At 43.9% G+C, this 18,238-nt stretch overlaps 1 protein-coding gene across 8 annotated transcripts in view; it reads right to left on the bottom strand.

The window, feature by feature from the left end:
* The window catches only part of Kat60 (Katanin 60), a 174,777-nt gene that overhangs the window by 11,338 nt on the left and 145,201 nt on the right, over positions 1-18,238 (bottom strand). For 4 of the 8 annotated variants that reach the window (XM_070539324.1, XM_065450113.2, XM_065450111.2 and 1 more), the window contains exon 10: positions 4,431-4,592. In XM_070539324.1, coding sequence (XP_070395425.1) covers positions 4,431-4,592 — 162 coding nt within the window. Of the gene's footprint in view, positions 1-1,547; positions 4,593-18,238 lie in introns of those variants that run through there. The other 4 variants (XR_010569027.2, XR_010569026.2, XM_065450116.2 and 1 more) reach the window with 2 other exon arrangements.

Here is an 18,238-nt window from a genome sequence, read left to right as displayed (position 1 = left end):
GAATGTCACCGTGGCGCACAGTTAAAGTTTGATTTTGGATGTTAAAGTAGACGCCACTACTTCAGATGTTGGCGCCTACGATGTGCCAAACATAAGCCAAACACGGCTGTCTTCGTAGAGCCGCAGTGCCCTTAGCCAGTGCACTCGTAGTAGCACCACACGGCAGCTGCGGCATCTACGCTACATAGCAAACCACAGTTACATGCAACTGTAGTGCGTATGCGCAGCATTTCCTTTGCGAAAGTCAGGGCTTGAGTGCATGCTCGCACTCATATGCTCCAGTCTGATCGTGTAACGTGATGCGAACCAGCTTGCTCCTTCACATTTATCGATGGATAGTAGCCACATCCAACTTGTGCACTGATAAGCACTATCACCAAGTCTGCCAAGGCATCCAACTATGAGCAGCCAGGAGTAACCTGGCAAGCGTGCGTGTGGTCTGAACTTAAGTTTCACGTAGTTTGAAGCTAGTTAAGCAGCTAGTCGAAATTAGTGGGATCCAACGGCTGCTACACTGATAAACAGGGTGACCAAAGTTTAATTCCTACAAGGGCAGCAATGGCCGAGCGTAAGCAGATGATAGTCAGCTTCTTTCGGAAGTATGTAATTACAGATTATGGAAATTCAAAGCCAGATTTTCACTCACCTCAGCCCATTAAATAAACTTTGTCAATAGATATAAATAGTAACAGCAGGCAGAAGCGCACTGATCCAAGTGCCCTTCTTGATTAATGTCAGCTATTGGCCAATAGCGGCCGCATATGAGAATCCGCTATATTACGAAATGAAGCATCCAGATAAGAGTGAGGAGCAGGCATCTGTTGAAATGAGAGTGTTTGAGAGAACGGTGACTTAGTGCTACACTTGCGAGATCCATGTGCCACGCACGACTGCAAAAATTGGCTGAGATGTTCACAGCAGTGTATGCTCTTCGCAGACTATGTTTTTTCACCAAGCCCGAAGGGTGGTTCAGGACCCCTTTAAAACTCGAGGACTTCAAAGTGATGTGATCTGCCAGTGTAAGCAGGCCCTTAGCGGGTGCTGTTCACCCAACTTACCACTGACTAGGGAGAGCCAAAAGAGATACTATTCACACGCAGAAAGAAAATTTGATTAGTTGATGTTTATTCAAAAACAATTTCTCAAAAATGCAGTGAAGGTGACGGCTGCTTATCCTTGCGACAAGCTTCTACAATCTCAGCTCCTTGCAGTGGGCTTTCACTTACTGCTTTTTGTGCACGTATGGTCCAAGACACTTTTTGTTGAATAGATACGTTCTTGTCCAAAACAATAATCACCATTTTGCTTTTATATAAATATTGTAGGCAGAGGCCCCACATTGATTTAAACCATGGAATGCATAGTTCAAGCCTTAACATGAGCAAACTGTTTGTTTACACTTGTTTTTATGCATGATATTTGCTAACAACCAAGCCTGCAATTGCATGGAGGTTAATCAAGTTAGGTACACTTCCCGAGTGCCAGTCTACAGGATGAAAATAAACATGCAAAGAGAACAGGCCAGAGGTAAAGAAACAGGGTGCTAGTTCCAACCGGCGCATATATATTGAAAGGTTAACAGAATACATAACAAGTTATCAGCAGAAAACAGATGACAATGTCATCAATATGGCTAAGGTTCATGTGCAAGTTACCAGAGTTCTTCAGTCAGTAAGAACAGACTGTTTTCTCCTTCAGAATGGATTTCCACTGCTTCTGTAATCTCCTATGTGCACGTGTCCCTATTACGACAAATAATAGTGCAATAATGAACAAAAATTCAAGGCCATTCCACCCTGTGAAGGTGGATGACCAGTGGAGCTGTAGACATTGTGGTAAGAAAGCTTGTGGTAAAGGCTTTATTGGATCCCTCATTCTCACTTAGTAACTAAGGTCATAATGATGTACACTGATCGGCATACTCGCAACTGCAGACATATTCGTTGACAATGTTAAATCGATGCACTTGTACCACTGGCAGGTTGGTTTGGCCAGATCAGTGTGGCATCGCAAACGAAATGTCTCCAATATAAAATGTGTAAACCACTCCCTTTTTGGTCCCGACACACCCACACTGAAATCACCGACAACAACCAGAGGGACAGTGTAATCGCAACTAACCCACACAAAGTGAGTAGCCATGAACCTTTCGACATGGCATTTCGACATCAAAGAGACTTTTGTGTCCCTTCGCCGCATTCTCCAATTCATGACACAAGTCGTCTCGACGGCTGGCCTGCTGCTCAAGCTCGGCCTATCAGGCACCATCTTCAGCGATGTTTGCCGTGCGCTGTCAATCGTACTCTTGTCTAAGTTTGCACCATTGCACTTCATAAGCAAGCTGCTCTTCAAGTGTCCTAACCACGCGTTGCCTCCCCATCACAACTCCTGCTCAACACTACTCAACTACGTTTTTCTGAGGTAGTTGACAGTTTTCGACATGCTGTTCTGTATATCGTTTGCGTGATTCCAAAAAATGTAAGCACTGTACACTACACTTTGTTGAGTGCTTGTAGCATCTACCTTATGGGGCTATGAGCCATTGCATTTTTTGCTTGCATACGGGGGTATTAGTGCTTATGTGGGTATAAGCCATTGATGATGATAGTTTTTGTGTGCGGACACAAAAGTTCTGTCATTGTGCTCTCTTAGGTGGTCATTTAGGCAGCTACCCTTAGTCTCTGCGCCATGAGAGTGGGATCTGGTAAACCATGCTGCGTGCATATTGAATGTACCATCTGCGATGATTGGTGGTACAAGTCGCAGATCCTTTTTTGGGGAGGCAAGTTTTCCTACATAGGTGTGCTAGCTTCACGGGGGCAGTCATGACAACTGCAACACTAGTTCGCTGGCTGACCTTCAACCTGTGCAATACGACACGTATATAAGAATGACTGCCAATTTCTGCTGCGGCCTTTTCAGTCCTTTGCCAGGACTGCGCCCATGAAGCTAGCACAGCCATGCAGGAAAACTTGCCAACCCAAAAAAGGCTTTGCAGCATGCATCACCCATTGGTGCATTCAATGTGTGTGTGGCATGGCATGCCGGATCTCACTCTCATGGGGCAGGAACTACTAACTACTTAGATTAGACAAGCAGATGCCTAAATGACGGTCTAGTCCACAAGGAAGCCGACAGCAACCTGTCCCTGCTTTCTGGAAAGTGTCTGTGCTCGCCGTTTCTTTATTATTGCATCATTATTTGCCGTAGCAGGGACAAGTGCACATAGAAGATTACAGAAGCCATGGAAGTTCGTTCTGAAGGAGAAGACTCTGCCAGTGCTCTGCTTTTGTTCTGACTTAGACAAAGTCTGGTATTATAGCACTCAATATGAGCTACAAAGTGAAAGCATGTGCCAAAGCACTTGCGCATTGTAGCTTATACTGAGTGTGATAACACTTTAATGACGTTGGGTGGTTAAGGTGCATTAAGTGCTTTGACACTGCTGTAGCAAGTGTCATGACACCACTCCTTGTCTGACAGGTCACCAAAGAATGATCGATAAGATGCTCTAGCAAACAGTGAATTTCACAGTACAGTAAAACCTTGTTAATAAGTACCCACTTAATTAGTAATTTCGGTTTAAATATAGTCACAATGAATTTGCCACCCTGTCATCGTTGAATCTAATGTACTGGCTGACCGCTTAAGCTGTAGTTGCTTACCGCATGCCAAACGGTTAGTGCATAGTATTTACTACATATTTCAGCACGTACAAGTGCAGAATCAGCGAAATTTTGTGCATGCAGACCATACATAACGAAATTATGGTGAATGGACTTTAGCCGGACTGCAGTTGCCACTGATAGTGACATCACAAAATAGTAGCCATAACATGTTTGCTGCTCTGTTGGCTTCTGGCATTTAGAAGTCGTCATTGTGGATGACGTGGAAGTGGATGATGGCCCTTCCATATTCGACAAAGCGCGTGCGTTGACTGCCTTGAGGGCATTTGCAAAGAAGCGGGGCTTGATGCAGAAACTGGCTCGCAACCTTGTCGGGTTTGAGGATGCCATCGTCGCTGCAAGGCCACCATAGCGGCAATTAAAAACCCTATATATTTTGCTGTCTGCTCACGAATAAAACTTGTCTGTGTGTATGTTTCAGTGAGAATCAAGATGTAGTTCCCCTTTCTTTCTTTTTTGCCGGCAAGGTCATTGCTGCTCATCTGACATTGTTGATTAAATAGCACATGCTTAGTGTGTACCTGATCCATGTTCCCCGCCAACTACATATTAACAAGGTTCTACTGCATGTATAAAATGCTTGACAAAAAGTAGGCTTGGGTGAGAACCACACTGGTGATCACTTGAGTGGAGAGGTTGCCAAGCTTAGCGCGTGTCCAAACTTGGCACCAACTCAATCAAGGGCTTTAGTTGCTGTCAGCAGGCAATTATGTTGAACCAAATTCCGACATCCATTTCTCATACTTCTCCAGATCCTCCCGGCTGACAGATTTGTTGATCTTGTGTATGGCCTCTTCGAAGTCTTCTCGACTAACGGGAAGTTCGAGTTCTTCTTTGGCTAGGTTGCGAATCTCCTCCGGTGTGAGACCATGTATTCTCCTTCGCATAGCCATCATTGAGGCATCCCTGTGATACAACATGCATTCAGTTTTGGGAAAGTCACAGCAATTTGTGCAGCAGTATGAAATAGCCAAGGACAACCAAACCAATGCTGTAATAGCACAAGCATGCTGTGCTGAGCAATGGAACTGGCTGGGTATGCAAACAACAGTTGGGTACAGTTAGTAGGCATGAATACTTTGTTTAGCGCAAAACGACAGAGACAAGAAAGACGACAGGACAAGGCGCTTGTCCTGTCGTCTTTCTTGTCTCTGTCGTTTTGCGCTAAACAAAGTATTCATGGATTCGCACCAACTAGCCCGCCAACGCATTGTGCTGAACAGTTAGTAGGCTAGCACGAATATTATGTTATTCGATACTTGCATTGACTCCAACTTCAGCTTTTGAAGTATTCGAAGTGAATGAATATAAACTTAAATACATGTATAATTGACAGTTTCGGTTATGATGAGCAAGTCGCACCACATGGCTCATAGTCAAGACAAGCTAAAGACAAATTATTAAACCATCACCGATTGATTTTTGCACATGCTTGATTATTCAAACATTGGTCCCGTGGCCCAACCGCCTTCTCTATTGAACCAATGTATGATGGCTGTCAAAGTTTCAGATGTTGCAAGGTGTCTGGCTCGATTTTTCAGACATGACCCGCTAGCGAGATGGTTTCTCAGCTTCCTGAGAGCTGTACGGCAGCTGCAAGTAGATCTTTGTCCACTTGGCACTCTACTGTAACTTTGGGCGGACAACAGGTGGTGAAGCAGCACTTGTTATGCCTAGCATCCAAAGGTGTGGCAGTGGGCGGCATACCACCGCAGGAAGTTTGCCACTCATCGGTGATCGGACTTGAAATCATCTGCACAGACTAAAGCCAGGGCTGCAGAAGCAGCGTACATGCCTACCGAGTTCATCTGTGCGCTTGCCGTACAGAATGCACGTAGATGAAAAGCACCAAGATGATTTGCACATTCACGACAGTGCGATGAGGGGCAAATGCAAAGTGCTCCTGCTGCCATTACCATCGCAAAATTTCTAGCAGAGTGAAGCACAGCAGTGAGCAAAAGTCTATAAATAAATTTTCTGTAACTAGCATGGTAAAAAGTGCAGATCTTGCACTTTTGCATGAAAATATCTGAATAACAGCAATTTGAAAATAAACCCAACTCCAGCAATCAATTTGTTTTCTTCCTTGCATGTAAAGAACCAACTTTATAGATTTGTCAACCTCTGGCAATTGCACCAAGGTTTTACGCAAACCCCAAAACTATTCACAATGTTTCATGGTAAAAAACATTGCGAGAATAACTGGACAAGAAAGACAAGACAGGACAAGCGCTTTCTTTCTCGTGCCATTATTCTTGTGCTGTTTCTTTCACCATGAATCGGTACCAACAAGCTCAATTTCACACCCTTGTATTGAACTATTTTATTCGAAATTATTCGGCATGAATCACAATTCTGATATTTGCACAAGCCTTGAGGTTGGGAATGCCGTCACCAAGAGTACACACACTAATTGCAGTGGACTGAAAGTAAAGCTGTGCACACGTGTCTGGAAAGATCAGAGAACATTTATTGCATTTGTTCCCTTTTCTCACTGTTTGCTTGATACTGGTTTCATTTGAGTACTTTTTAAAATTCGTTGAACTGCATAGTTCTTTGTTGATTTACCCCATACAGGAATTAAGATATACAGTTAAACCTTGAGATAAAGAAGTCAGTACATTCGGCACTTTGCTTCGCTATATTGAAATTTCGTCATGCTGAAATTCAACATTTATGCAAGTAAGTACAGTCGTCAACCGTATTTTTTTCTTACACGAAAGGGGCCGTAACGATTTCCGGATGATCGGGCAATTGGAAAAAACTAATTTCAATGAAAAGAAATCATTTTGTTGAATTTGAAAGTCGACGACCGAAGATACGATTTCATGTCATGTTGACAGCGTATTCATGTCGGTGGTACGAGGTGAAGCCTGTGATGCCCCAGTGTCCACTGTGGGGGTTCCACTTTGCGTGCGGCTAGGGCTGAAGGTGAGCTCCGGATCTAGCCCCACACAGTCGCTTCGTGGTACTCCCAACCCGTAGCGCGGAAATCGCGGCTACGCCGGGTTCGAATGAATAAGGCAACCAGCGGTGTCAACGGTAATAACGTCTATTGCTATTAGCAATAGCGAACACTCACAGAGGGACGTCCTCTCAGTAATAGTAGTAAATAGGCTGGCCTCGTTGCCCGGGATAGTCAGGCAACGTGGTCACTCACGGGTTGCGGCAGGTACTCCAGTCCGGCAGGTTAGGGGTCCGGCCTCAGAGAGAGGGGGTCTCTCCCAGTCGCGCTGTTTTGTACCTTTTTACCTGGGCGAGGGGAATGTCCTCCTCGCCCATCAGCTACCCGCCCGCGAGTCGGGGAGGAAGGGCGCGTCGCGAGAGCGAGGGAGAATCGGGAGAGGGCATAGTGCGCCTCTCCCCTGTCTATGCCGGCTCTCGACACGACGGCGCAGGGGAAGATGGGCGCGTGTGCTCCCCACACCACTGCCACAGTGGATAGTGTCCTCCACAGACAGACTACGGTTTCAGCAAACTTATCTCTATACAGTCTGGCCAATGCGTCGTGAAAACCCACTGAACGCAGTAAAAGAAGCTTCACTTTAAATTTGCGTGAAATTAAGACGACGGTCACAGATTGTTTGACAAACTGTTGTTCACTGCTGCCATGTTTGTTGTAAATTTGCAACATTGTGTGCATATCATGTCCAAGAAATCAAGCAAAATCTGGCACAGCATTCAAAATTTTGGTAGCCGTAATGCATTGTCTTTAGTATTTGTTCTATGAGTAAAAAAGTCTCAGTTTTGCCCGAAAGGCAAAGCATTAATAATGATAACAAAGCATTAGACAACATTACGAAGGTTTGTAGTATTATTGGCCACATAAATTGCAGTTGACATACACTTAGTAATTAAATTAAAAAGCATGGTGTCACATGTGCAGAGGCAAACATAAACAGATCTCATTCGATGATCGCAAACACTTGATGTCACAACGCTAGTATCTCTCCAGCGTTGTAAGTCGAGCGGCCGAGCTGCCTAGGACCAGGCGCGAGCATCGCGGCATTGAGTAACCTCAATCTTTATTTATTTATTTATTTATTTACTATAGCAGTTATAGGAGCAGTTATTGTGCTCCGTAGCCAAAAACACTTCTGATCTTGAAGTATTATGGCTAATTATGCATGCTTCCCCCCATACTATAATTCTAGGTGTTTGCTACAGGCCTCCGAATAATATTCCAGATTTCTCATTTAAACTTAATAACAGTTTGAGTGACCTTAGTAATCAACACCCGCAAGCAGAAATCCTCCTTTTTGGTGATTTTAACTTTCCTCAAATAGACTGGAGCAATGACGTCCCCATAAGTATACGTGCTGGTACACGTGCTGGTACACCCGATTGACACGTGGTGTTACCATTCCTGAGCATGCGCAGATGAGTTCTGTGTCTTCTTTCATTTTTCGCCTCAGTGCTCCCTTCAGTTGATAGTCGGCGTTCGTGTTGTCCACTTCTCTACTCTTGTGTCCTGTCTGCACGCCTCACTTCTATTTTGCATTATGAATCCTTACCAACTAGCTCAGCTTTCTGTCGTTGTTAAATGCACATGGTGAAGTGGTCAGCGACGGCAAGTGTGCTGACATTTTTAACGCAGCCTTTTTCTCTGTATTTACTAACGAGACTTCAACTCTAGATCTTCCCACATCTACTAACATAACTGCGCGTATGTCGCCAATTATATTCTCGGCAGATGGAATCACTTCGATTATTGATAACATCAAGCTTTCATCGTCAGCAGGTGTAGATGATATTAATTCCAATCTCTTAAAAAATATTAACCATGTATCTGCTGCGTACCTAACTTTGTTGTTTTCACAGTCACTCTCTACAGGCATCTTACCATCCGACTGGAAAGTGGGCAAGGTCGTTCCAGTCTTCAAATCAGGCAACAGAGACACCCCATTAAATTATCGCCCTATATCATTAACTAGTGTCCCCTGCAAAATCATGGAACACGTCATATACTCGCATATCATGAACTTTCTAGACTCAATCCGTCTTTTTCACCCTTGTCAGCATGGATTTCGAAAAGGCTACTCTTGTGAAACACAGCTGGCAATTTTCCTTCACGACCTCCTGCATGTTAACCTTGACAGTAACCTTCAGACTGATGCCATATTCCTGGATTTTGCAAAAGCATTTGACACAGTTCCCCATAAACGTTTGCTGCTAAAATTGTCTCAGTTAAATTTACACCCCGACGTACTAAAATGGATAGACGCATTCTTGACTAACCGCTCTCAGTTTGTTTGTGTTAATAACCATTATTCTAGCAGACTCCTCGTAACATAAGGCGTCCCCCAGGGATCCGTCTTGGGACCACTTCTTTTTTTAATTTACATTAACGATATACCAACGCATGTATTATGTAACATTCGCATGTTTGCAGATGATTGCGTAATCTACCGCAAAGTTACTAACACCTCTTACCACACACTCATCCAGAACGATCTCAATAATGTACAAGAATGGTGTAATCGTCGGCTGATGAACCTAAATCCTAACAAATGTAAACTCGTGTCCTTCACTCGCAGCCATAACCCCCACACATTTACCTATTTAATTGCTGATGTTCCAATAGAATCAGTCCAATCATTCAAATACCTCGGTGTCATCCTATCTTGTGATCTGTCCTGGCGCTTGCATGCTACTAACATCATCTCAGCTGCTAATAGATCACTGGGATTTCTTAGACGACATCTGCGTCATACCCCACAACAAGTAAAAGCGTTGGCCTATAAATCATTTGTAAGATCGAAACTTGAATATGCATCTCCCATCTGGAATCCGCATCAGATTTATATCATAAATGCACTTGAGGCTGTGCAAAATCGCGCTGCTAGGTTCATTCAATCTTCATATTCATACGATATCAGCATTTCATCGATGAAAGCGCACTCTGGCTTGGAAACGCTTTCTGTCCGTCGACAGGTTGCCACCCTCTCTCTCTTCCGCTCATTTTTTTTCAGCTCCCTAAATCACCCACCGCACATCACGCCCCCTACATACATATCTCATCGCACCGGTCATCCGCTTCAAGTTGCATGCGCACGCGCCCGGACCACCACTTTTCAGGCACCATTTTTTATTCGAGCATCGAGGGACTGGAACGGCCTTCCACACGCCATCGCAGCCATTACAAGCCCATCTGCCTTTACTGAAGCTGTTGTCACCCATATCTCAAGATGAACGCCTGTTTCTAATGTTTATTTTATTAACCACCCCTTATGTAATACCCCTCTAATGGGGTTTTTAAGGTAATAAAGTGAAGTGAAGTGAAATGATACTGCGGTCCTGTTTCCAGGACCTTAGCAGGGTGCATACAAAGTGAAAAACATCCAAGTAAATATACAGCGATACATAACATAGGTCACTCGCGATGTACAAATGCAAGCAGTTACTGAATAACACACAGTAAATCACTCGCTACATAAACATAGGTGCGACTCAAATAATGGCAATGAGCATTGAGTTACAACGTCATCAGTAAGATTATTCCATTCAACAATAGTTCTGGGGAAAAAGGAAAATTTGAAGCAATTCTTTTTAGTAATTAACGGTGTTATTGTCTGTGAGTGTCGATGACGTGTAGCATAACCAGTAGAGAAAGTGATAAAGCGTGATGTATCAATGTTGTAGTGCCCCTTTATGAGCTGAAATAAAAACTTTAAACGGCATGTTTGGTTCCTTTGTGTTAAAGGTGGCAATCCACTTCTCTTGAGAAGCTCCGTAACTGAAGTGCGGCCATACGAATTATATATGAATCGTACTGACCTTTTTTGAACTTTTTCTAGTTTAGTAATGTTTCTTTTAGTAAAGGGATCCCATATGACAATTGCGTATTCCAACATTGGTCGAATGATGGCATTGTAAGAAAGAAAACGCACAGGAGGCGTAGCGAATTTTAGAGAGCGTCTTAGGAAAAATAGTTTTGTACGCGAGGTTGTCTTGTAAAAATCTTGTACACGAGGTTGTCTGTTACAGCCCTGCCCTTCCCATCAGCATGCACACTGAGCAAGTTTTCAGTCTTGCTGCTGGTGTCTTCACAAGAAAACAATAGAAGATGACTGACAGAAATTTAAAAAAAATACTGCTAGTGATGACAAATGTGTGAATGGCTGCAGAAGATGCACTGGAAGCCAGGCCAATTCGTTTTATTATATAGTGCATTTGTGCAATGTCAAGAAGGGTTGGGAGGAAAGTAGCGTAAAAGGTAATTGATTACACTTTTGTGATTGCTTAAATACTTTTGTAGTGCAGGGCCATAATGTTGTAGTGTGGTATGTGCCGGCAGCGTGAAAACAGAAGATGAGGTCAACTGTTTTCCAATGCTGTGGTTCGGAGCCCTCGCTTCGATTGTGTTTTGTTTAACGTTGTGTTAATATTGTGTTTAATGAAATACCGGTGCAAATCTCTTACACCGTTACAATATCTTAAAGCGAAGGCATTAAGTGGCTCCCACATCGAAAAGTCCATTGTCTGGCATTATTGAAATATTGACCGCCCAGTGTTATGGCACCAAAATTCAATGACACTAAAATTGATGGTGCCACTGACGACCATAGGTGGGAGTCAAAACCACGACGTTCAGTGTTAATTAAGGCACTCAAGCCCACCACCTTTGGTGGGAGTCGAAACCAGAAACTTTGGTGGTAATTAAGGGCAAGTTAATTAAGATAGAGTTAAGGTGGTAGGCCACATTGAAAACTCAGTTTGGGAGTTAGTGAGTTTTCCAACCCATACCCTCATGTCGCAAAAAACAAAAAATTAGTATTATTTCTTTTACATAAATATTGTTCAAAATACTTTTATTTAATAGTGTCGCCGAGCAGCCACATGAACAAATGGAGACCCCAGTGCATCATCTCCTGGGGGCTCCAGCTATGAAGCTGGTGCATTTTAGGTAACTGTATGTTGTTTTTGATATCTTTCACATGGTTTGAATATTTGTTTACGTTTTTCCTCAAAACAAGATTTTGCTCCACCTCATGTTACACAAACTCTGATAACTTTTTTTTTCAATAAACATTTAGACATTAAACTTTGCACACTCATTCCTCACATAGAGATGTGTGTAACAAACTAGAACAAAAAGAAAAACTGATGAAAAATGTTTGCATTTACAGCTCATTTTGCAAATAAATTTGGTCAAAATTAGAAATTTGCTTAGTTTTGCAAATTTCTTTGCTTAGTTTTTCAAACATTACTTTCTTAATATTTATCACATTGCATTTATCCTAGTTCATTGCACAGGTCTCTCACTTAGCTACACAAATTCCACCAAAGCTTTACTCAATTCAGCAATTCATTAGTTACTTATCACTGCTGGCGTGACTAGCACTTGTACTACATTTTATGAGAAAAATTACCTGCCGAAATATAAAATGAGCCATTTTCTGCACTATAGATAGTTGAATAAGCAAAATAATGCATGCTTATTCGGGGAAAAAAAAAATACTTCAAACCTGACTGCTGATTTAAAGAATTACCATCTTAATTAAGGCGCTCGAACCCATTACCTTTGGTAGGAGTGGAACCCTTGACTTTTGATGAGACTGAAGTTCAATGGCACCAAAACTGATGGTGCCGCTATTGATGGTCGAACCCACGACCTTTAGTGTTGAGGTGAAGTTAACTAACGTAGTTAACTAGAATAAAGTTAATTAAGGCACTCAAACCCACAACCTCTGGTGGGAGAAAACAAGTAATAGGAAGTAACAACACAGTCGAATGAGAATGTCAACTAATTTATTAAATGGCTTGTGAGCACGCAGGCCTTCGCCTCCTTCCTCTTTAGTGTATGCTAAAATAACTCAACCTTTTGTGTACATATCCGCACCAAAAATTTAAAGAGACAGTAAGGTCGGAGTATGGGTTATATGCGAATTTCATTTTGAGGTGTGGCTTGACTGCAGTGGAGCATACACTGCCGTGAAGCCACACATCAAGGCAAGTTCGCTGCCATTCAAAGTTTTGTCATCTCCTAGGGCACCCCGCCCCACCCATACATGTTAAAGCTCCTTTCTCACTTTCTTCATAGTCTCCATATGCTCGCCCATTCTCCTCCTGTTTATGGGTCACCATCTTGTGTTTAGCAGTTGGTGGTTAGTGCACGCAGCACCGGCAGACTTGTATGTCACCCATTCCCATGGCACTCCATTGTTGGGATTTCCAGCTTGGTCATGTCTGCTTCGTTGCTGTTGCTCACGTGAGGGCTACTCCATCAGCACAGTCATCCTCTGTCACGTGAATGCTAGGTGCGAAGTAATCTGATTCACATCACATTTTGCTTGACTGATTCATCCACAATCCCTTCCGTTGTGTGAATGCATCTACAAAGAGGGAGAGGGGGGGTACCAAGCCACTGGCCGAAGGTACCGTATAAACCATAATATAAGTAGAGATATTTTCTAGAAAAAAGCAGGCCAAAGTTACCCCTTGTCTTAATTGTGTTTTTTTACACAATGTGAATCATCGTCAGGCAGCCTATGGCATGCACGTTGTCGAACACATAGCCAAAACCGTATCGGTATCCAAATGCGATTGCTCACATCTTTTTTTCTTGTCCCTGTTTCTTCATGTGTGTGTGCTTCCGGTCGACCTCGTTTGTGATTATGTTTTTGTCTGGTAAGCACGAAGTAGCGGCAAGCGGGGACAGTTTTTAGCAGTGTTCAAGATAAAGCTTGTAGACTACGGCGAAGTGAATGGCAACATGATCGCTCAGCGGCAGTTTGGAATTTCTAAAAAAATGCGAGCAATCTTGGCCGGCACAAATAGGAAAGCCATTGGCGCGACCCTTGTAAGCGTCATTTCGTAGCCATCGTGCAGTGCACGCACAGCTTGTGGGCACATCTGCGGACTCTGTGCATGGAGCCTCGTGCATGCTTGCTACAGTCCAGTCAATTCTCTGCCACGCTGCAGAATCGTGAAAATAAACGTGTTTCGGTGATTTCTTGTTGTTGGTTTATCTCCCTCTGAATGCCCACAATATCGCGATAATGAATTTGTGGGCCTGTGTCGCAGGAAATCCGGTGTCGGCGTCGCCGTCGTCAGAAAAAAATCATCCCGAATCACACAGGCCGTCTGCGTGGCACAAAGGCGTTACTGAACTAATTGAATTTCTCAAAGTAAAACGCGCCAGAAAATTGATAAAGTACCACTTACACACAGCCTACAGACATAATAGCGTCGGATTGTAATTTAAATATACAAGAAAACATAATTCTGTTTCGCGAAAACTCAAACACAGACCCCTTTTCCAGCTGCCGTTTGAGGTCTGTCTTAGTAAGAGTGGCATGCCCCGCTCAATTCCTCGCAACGCTATTAAGAGGGTGCTCGCCTCTGTGTGGCAGTGGTGGCGCCCACTGTGGGGGGGAGAGAGAACCAGAAAGCTCACCTTTGTGCATAGCATATGCCACCAGCGTTTCCAGGTAAACATAACGGTTACACAAGCTTCAGTTGCTGGTAAGTGTGAGAAGCAGTCATGGATCTTTGAACGCTGTCGCATTTTGCTCTTAAAGGCGAAGCTTAAGCATCTTCCAAGATTGCTTTTTTTTCTGGGCTGTTGTAATTGGGGGTTCAGGTTATATGCAGAAAAGTACGGTTTAGTTAAAGCTTTAGTTAAGTATACCTTCATTATCTTCACCCTAATTAACACCAACGGTCGCGGGTTTGACTCCCACCAAAGGTTGTAGGTTTCAGTTCCTTAATTAACTATATCTAAATTAATGGTGCCTTCATTAACTTCACCTTAATGAACACCAAAGGTAGTGGGTTCGACTTTCGACCTTCACAATGTCACTGGAAGCCAACTTGGGGAGGCCGGTTAACTGCCTTAATTAATGAGTGCCTTAATTATCTGTATCTTAATTAACTGTGTCTTAATTCACTTCACCTTAATTAACACCACAGGTTGTGGCGCCGACTGTCGACCTTCGATATGTAAATTGGAATCCAATTTGGAGATATGGCCAGTTTGCCCATACCTCCAAGTGGGTTCAACTCCCACCAAAAGGTCTTGGGTTCGAGTGCCTTAATGAACTTTTCCTTAATTCGCGCCACTGGTTGTACTAATGTTTCTTGTTCACGTCAGTGTCATGCTTTCTTATAAACAAATTAATGGCCTAATTCACACCAAAGGTCGTAGGTTCAACTCCCACCAAAGGTCATGGGTCTCAATTACCTTCACCTTAATTAGCACCACAGATAGTGGGCTCGACTCCCACCAAATGTCAAGAGCTCAACTCTCTATAAATTTTAATGCCATAATGCCGGACATCAGATCTTTCGACTCATGAGCCATCCAAGGCTTTCACCTATATATATTAGAATTATGACAATGACTTGTGAGGTGCGCCATGAACATAAAAGATGTGCTTCGAAGGGATATACTGGAACAAAGATGCCAACAGTACCACTACTTCACCAGATAAACCTTTTAATGCAAAGGCCTGTAGGCACGTGCTCTATAGAATGCTACTATTGCAGCAGCAGCCTTTGGTGAGAGGATGTGCTACGAATCCCTTGGGCTGACAAGTAACACATTGCACAAGAAAGTTAGAACTGCTCCAGCTTGGAAACATGGTTCTCTGCCATGAAACATTTCTGGATGGAGGGGACTATGCTGATGGTAACCTACACGAATGTGCTTTTTTCGTTCAGCTTCTGCTTCCCAACACTCAAGCAAGACATGGAGTACAGTCAGCCTCTTGCCACATCTACCACAGAGGGGAGGTTCACCACTAGTCAACAGGTAAGAAAGGGTACCATATAAGTGCCCTATCCTCAGTTGACAAAACAAGACATCAGTTTGTCGCACTTTAGTTATTGACAGCCAGTTTCCAAAATGTGGCTTAATTAGATGGAGTGTATTCAAGATTTGAGTGTACCAAATGGATTGCCAAAAACTTCTGAATTTTTTTCACAAGAATGGCTTCAAGTCTGCGGCAGGGATAGCTACAGAAGAGTTACAGGCTTTCGTTGTTATAGACATAGCAATTTCATCTACAAACATGTTGCCCGCAATGCTCCTGTGCCCAAGTATTCAACATATTAGAACATGCTGGTTATATGCATACATGGTGCACGATAAAAAAAATAGGTCATTAACTGTAGGATTCTTATGCTTTCCCAGAGAAATTAAAGCTTTAACTACTCTCAAAGAGTTGAAGAATATCAGAGCTTTTTGTAGTTTTAATTTCTTCGTGTATTTAACCACTGATAATACTGCATGAGAAGAGAGTGGTGGTGTAAGTGGACTGAGAGCTTGTGGGGCTCTGTGGAGTGTCACAGGAGTACCGACCACCACGAGTTTGAGCCTAGCGGGCCACAGTGCTGTGTCAGCAGTCGCCTCTTGTACTGTAGCACACTGCTGTGCGTACGCTCAGACTGCAAATTGACTACTGAGCACTACGCATGCAACACAGTATTACCCCTGAATTGGCAGAAATTATCTTCAGTGGCACTGAACATTGCACAAACGCCCAGTCCCAGGGTTCGCGGGAATCGTTTGGTTCCCCCATCAGGGGCAAATGTACAGACAGGAGCGCCCGACAGCACACCACTGCAAGAGCACAGGCTTGTGCAACGTGCCGCTGGGAAAAGTCCCCGCAGCTATGCTGCTTGCTCTCATGATAACCAATGGGCCAACTCATGAGAACTTGGGCAATCTCCTTTGGCTTGGGCCTCCGATAAGTGCGGCTCAGCACAGTTCGACCATGCACAAGCACTAGGCACTGCTCTTCAGTTTAGCATCCGGAAAGGATAAACAAAAGGTACGTGCTCACTGTATGGGCAAAGGCAGTGTATGCGAGCTCACGTCCGAGACACAAAGGGGCCGGCGGATGATAGGAAAGCATGTACATATACAGTGCTGGGGCCGTATTCTGGAACGTTCACCTTCCACGATAGCTTTGCTGCCACGATAGTCACGTTTGATAAATCAAGCGACTGCTTACCTGTGACGTAAGCGTGCACTACCAACATGTGCTATAGAACGCTTCACATCACATGAGAGAGCGCATCGTGCAAGTGCAAAGTGGTTCGGGTGTGTTGTTTTCGAGTGTAGTGGCCGCAGTACGAGTTCTGCGCACCAACTACGGTTGGTTATGGTCGGTTTAGGCAAAATAAATTCAATAAGGAAGTGCGAAATGTTTTATTTTATATTAATCAACAAATATCGCCGCGAAACAACATGTGTAAGACACCACCAAAAAGGCTACTATAAACTACCACCTATCATATCTATACTTCACTCCACCACCAACCGTATGCCAAAAGACGTGGGCCCCTATCTTGTACATGTTCGAAAAGCCGATGTTCGATTTCGCCTCGTGCGATTGTCCACGCTGCGCCAATATCGCGGCCTAGGCTAATCTAGTCCAATCGTGGGAGGCGAAAATGAACGTCGGCTTTTCGAACGTGTACAGGATAGCGGCCATGTTCATTTATTCAATACATGTCGAAAGCACCCATCGACCCCATGACGTTAAAATTATGTAGGCCAGAACTACTAGATGGTGCTGTTTATTTTCCGGTTTTGCTAAAACTACCAATCAGCGTGCACCGTTGGTGGAGGCGTGGCCAAGACGGTAGTTTTGCGGAAGGTCAACGTTTCAGAATACGGGTCCTGGTCACAGAGAGAGCTCTCGTGCACTCATGTCGTAGACAGCTGCCAGTGCCCTCCCACCGCAAACCACCACAAGTAGAGCGCCACTGCTGACAACCGTCAAAGTAGAGAGGGGAGAGGCATAGGGGCAACAGAACAGGTGAATGCCCGTGCAAAGGTGCCGGGGCATACCTCAATCCTCACAGGCTCCAGGTGAAGCCTGTTTCACATGCTGTGACTGGAGCGACAAAAATCGGCCCAGTCGCATGCATCGCAACAAGATTTTCTTGAGGGCCCATTTCACATGATTGTGATTTCAACAATGCGACTGGTGTGATGCCCAGTGTTGCTTGTAGCCAGGTTTTGTGGCAAATATTGCATAATTCATTTAATGTAATGAAGAAAGCATCTAATGCATTATAACATTATTGACCTGTCTTTATTAGGAGCAAATAATACACATATTTTGTAATTTAAGAACATACTGAAGTTTAAATTTGTTTTGGAGTGTGCAACGGTAGTTTCCGAAGTTCAGTGCAAAGAGACACGGTGCACGTGAACAGCCGCTGTTCGCAACTGGTTGTTCAGTGCTGTGTGTTGTCTCATGTGCCTCCTACGTCCATTTCATTCTGCCTGCGTTACATCAAATTACAAGATTACCTATCAACAAGCCCATGTAGCTACCCTCACTGCATATGCAGTATTCAGAATTCAGCTGCAGCGAAGTCGTCATGTCAGCCCAACAAGATCCTCGCGCTACCCGTACTCAGCGTCACCTTCTGGAGAAATTATGTGGGTATATTGCTCGTGACTGTGCATAAGCGGTGCCTGCTCGAAGCCATATTCTTGCACCAAATGCAGCCACAAGCATCAACCAGACAGTGCACATCTGCCCTAGAAGGAAGCCGCAGATGATCCGTGTGTGGTTACTGAACGTGGAATG

Source organism: Dermacentor albipictus, chromosome 5 (assembly GCF_038994185.2).
Source record: "Dermacentor albipictus isolate Rhodes 1998 colony chromosome 5, USDA_Dalb.pri_finalv2, whole genome shotgun sequence".
NCBI classification, from domain to species: Eukaryota; Metazoa; Arthropoda; class Arachnida; order Ixodida; family Ixodidae; genus Dermacentor; species Dermacentor albipictus.
Note: the sequence above shows the minus strand (reverse complement) of the source record. Positions and strands in the feature narration are given on the sequence as shown.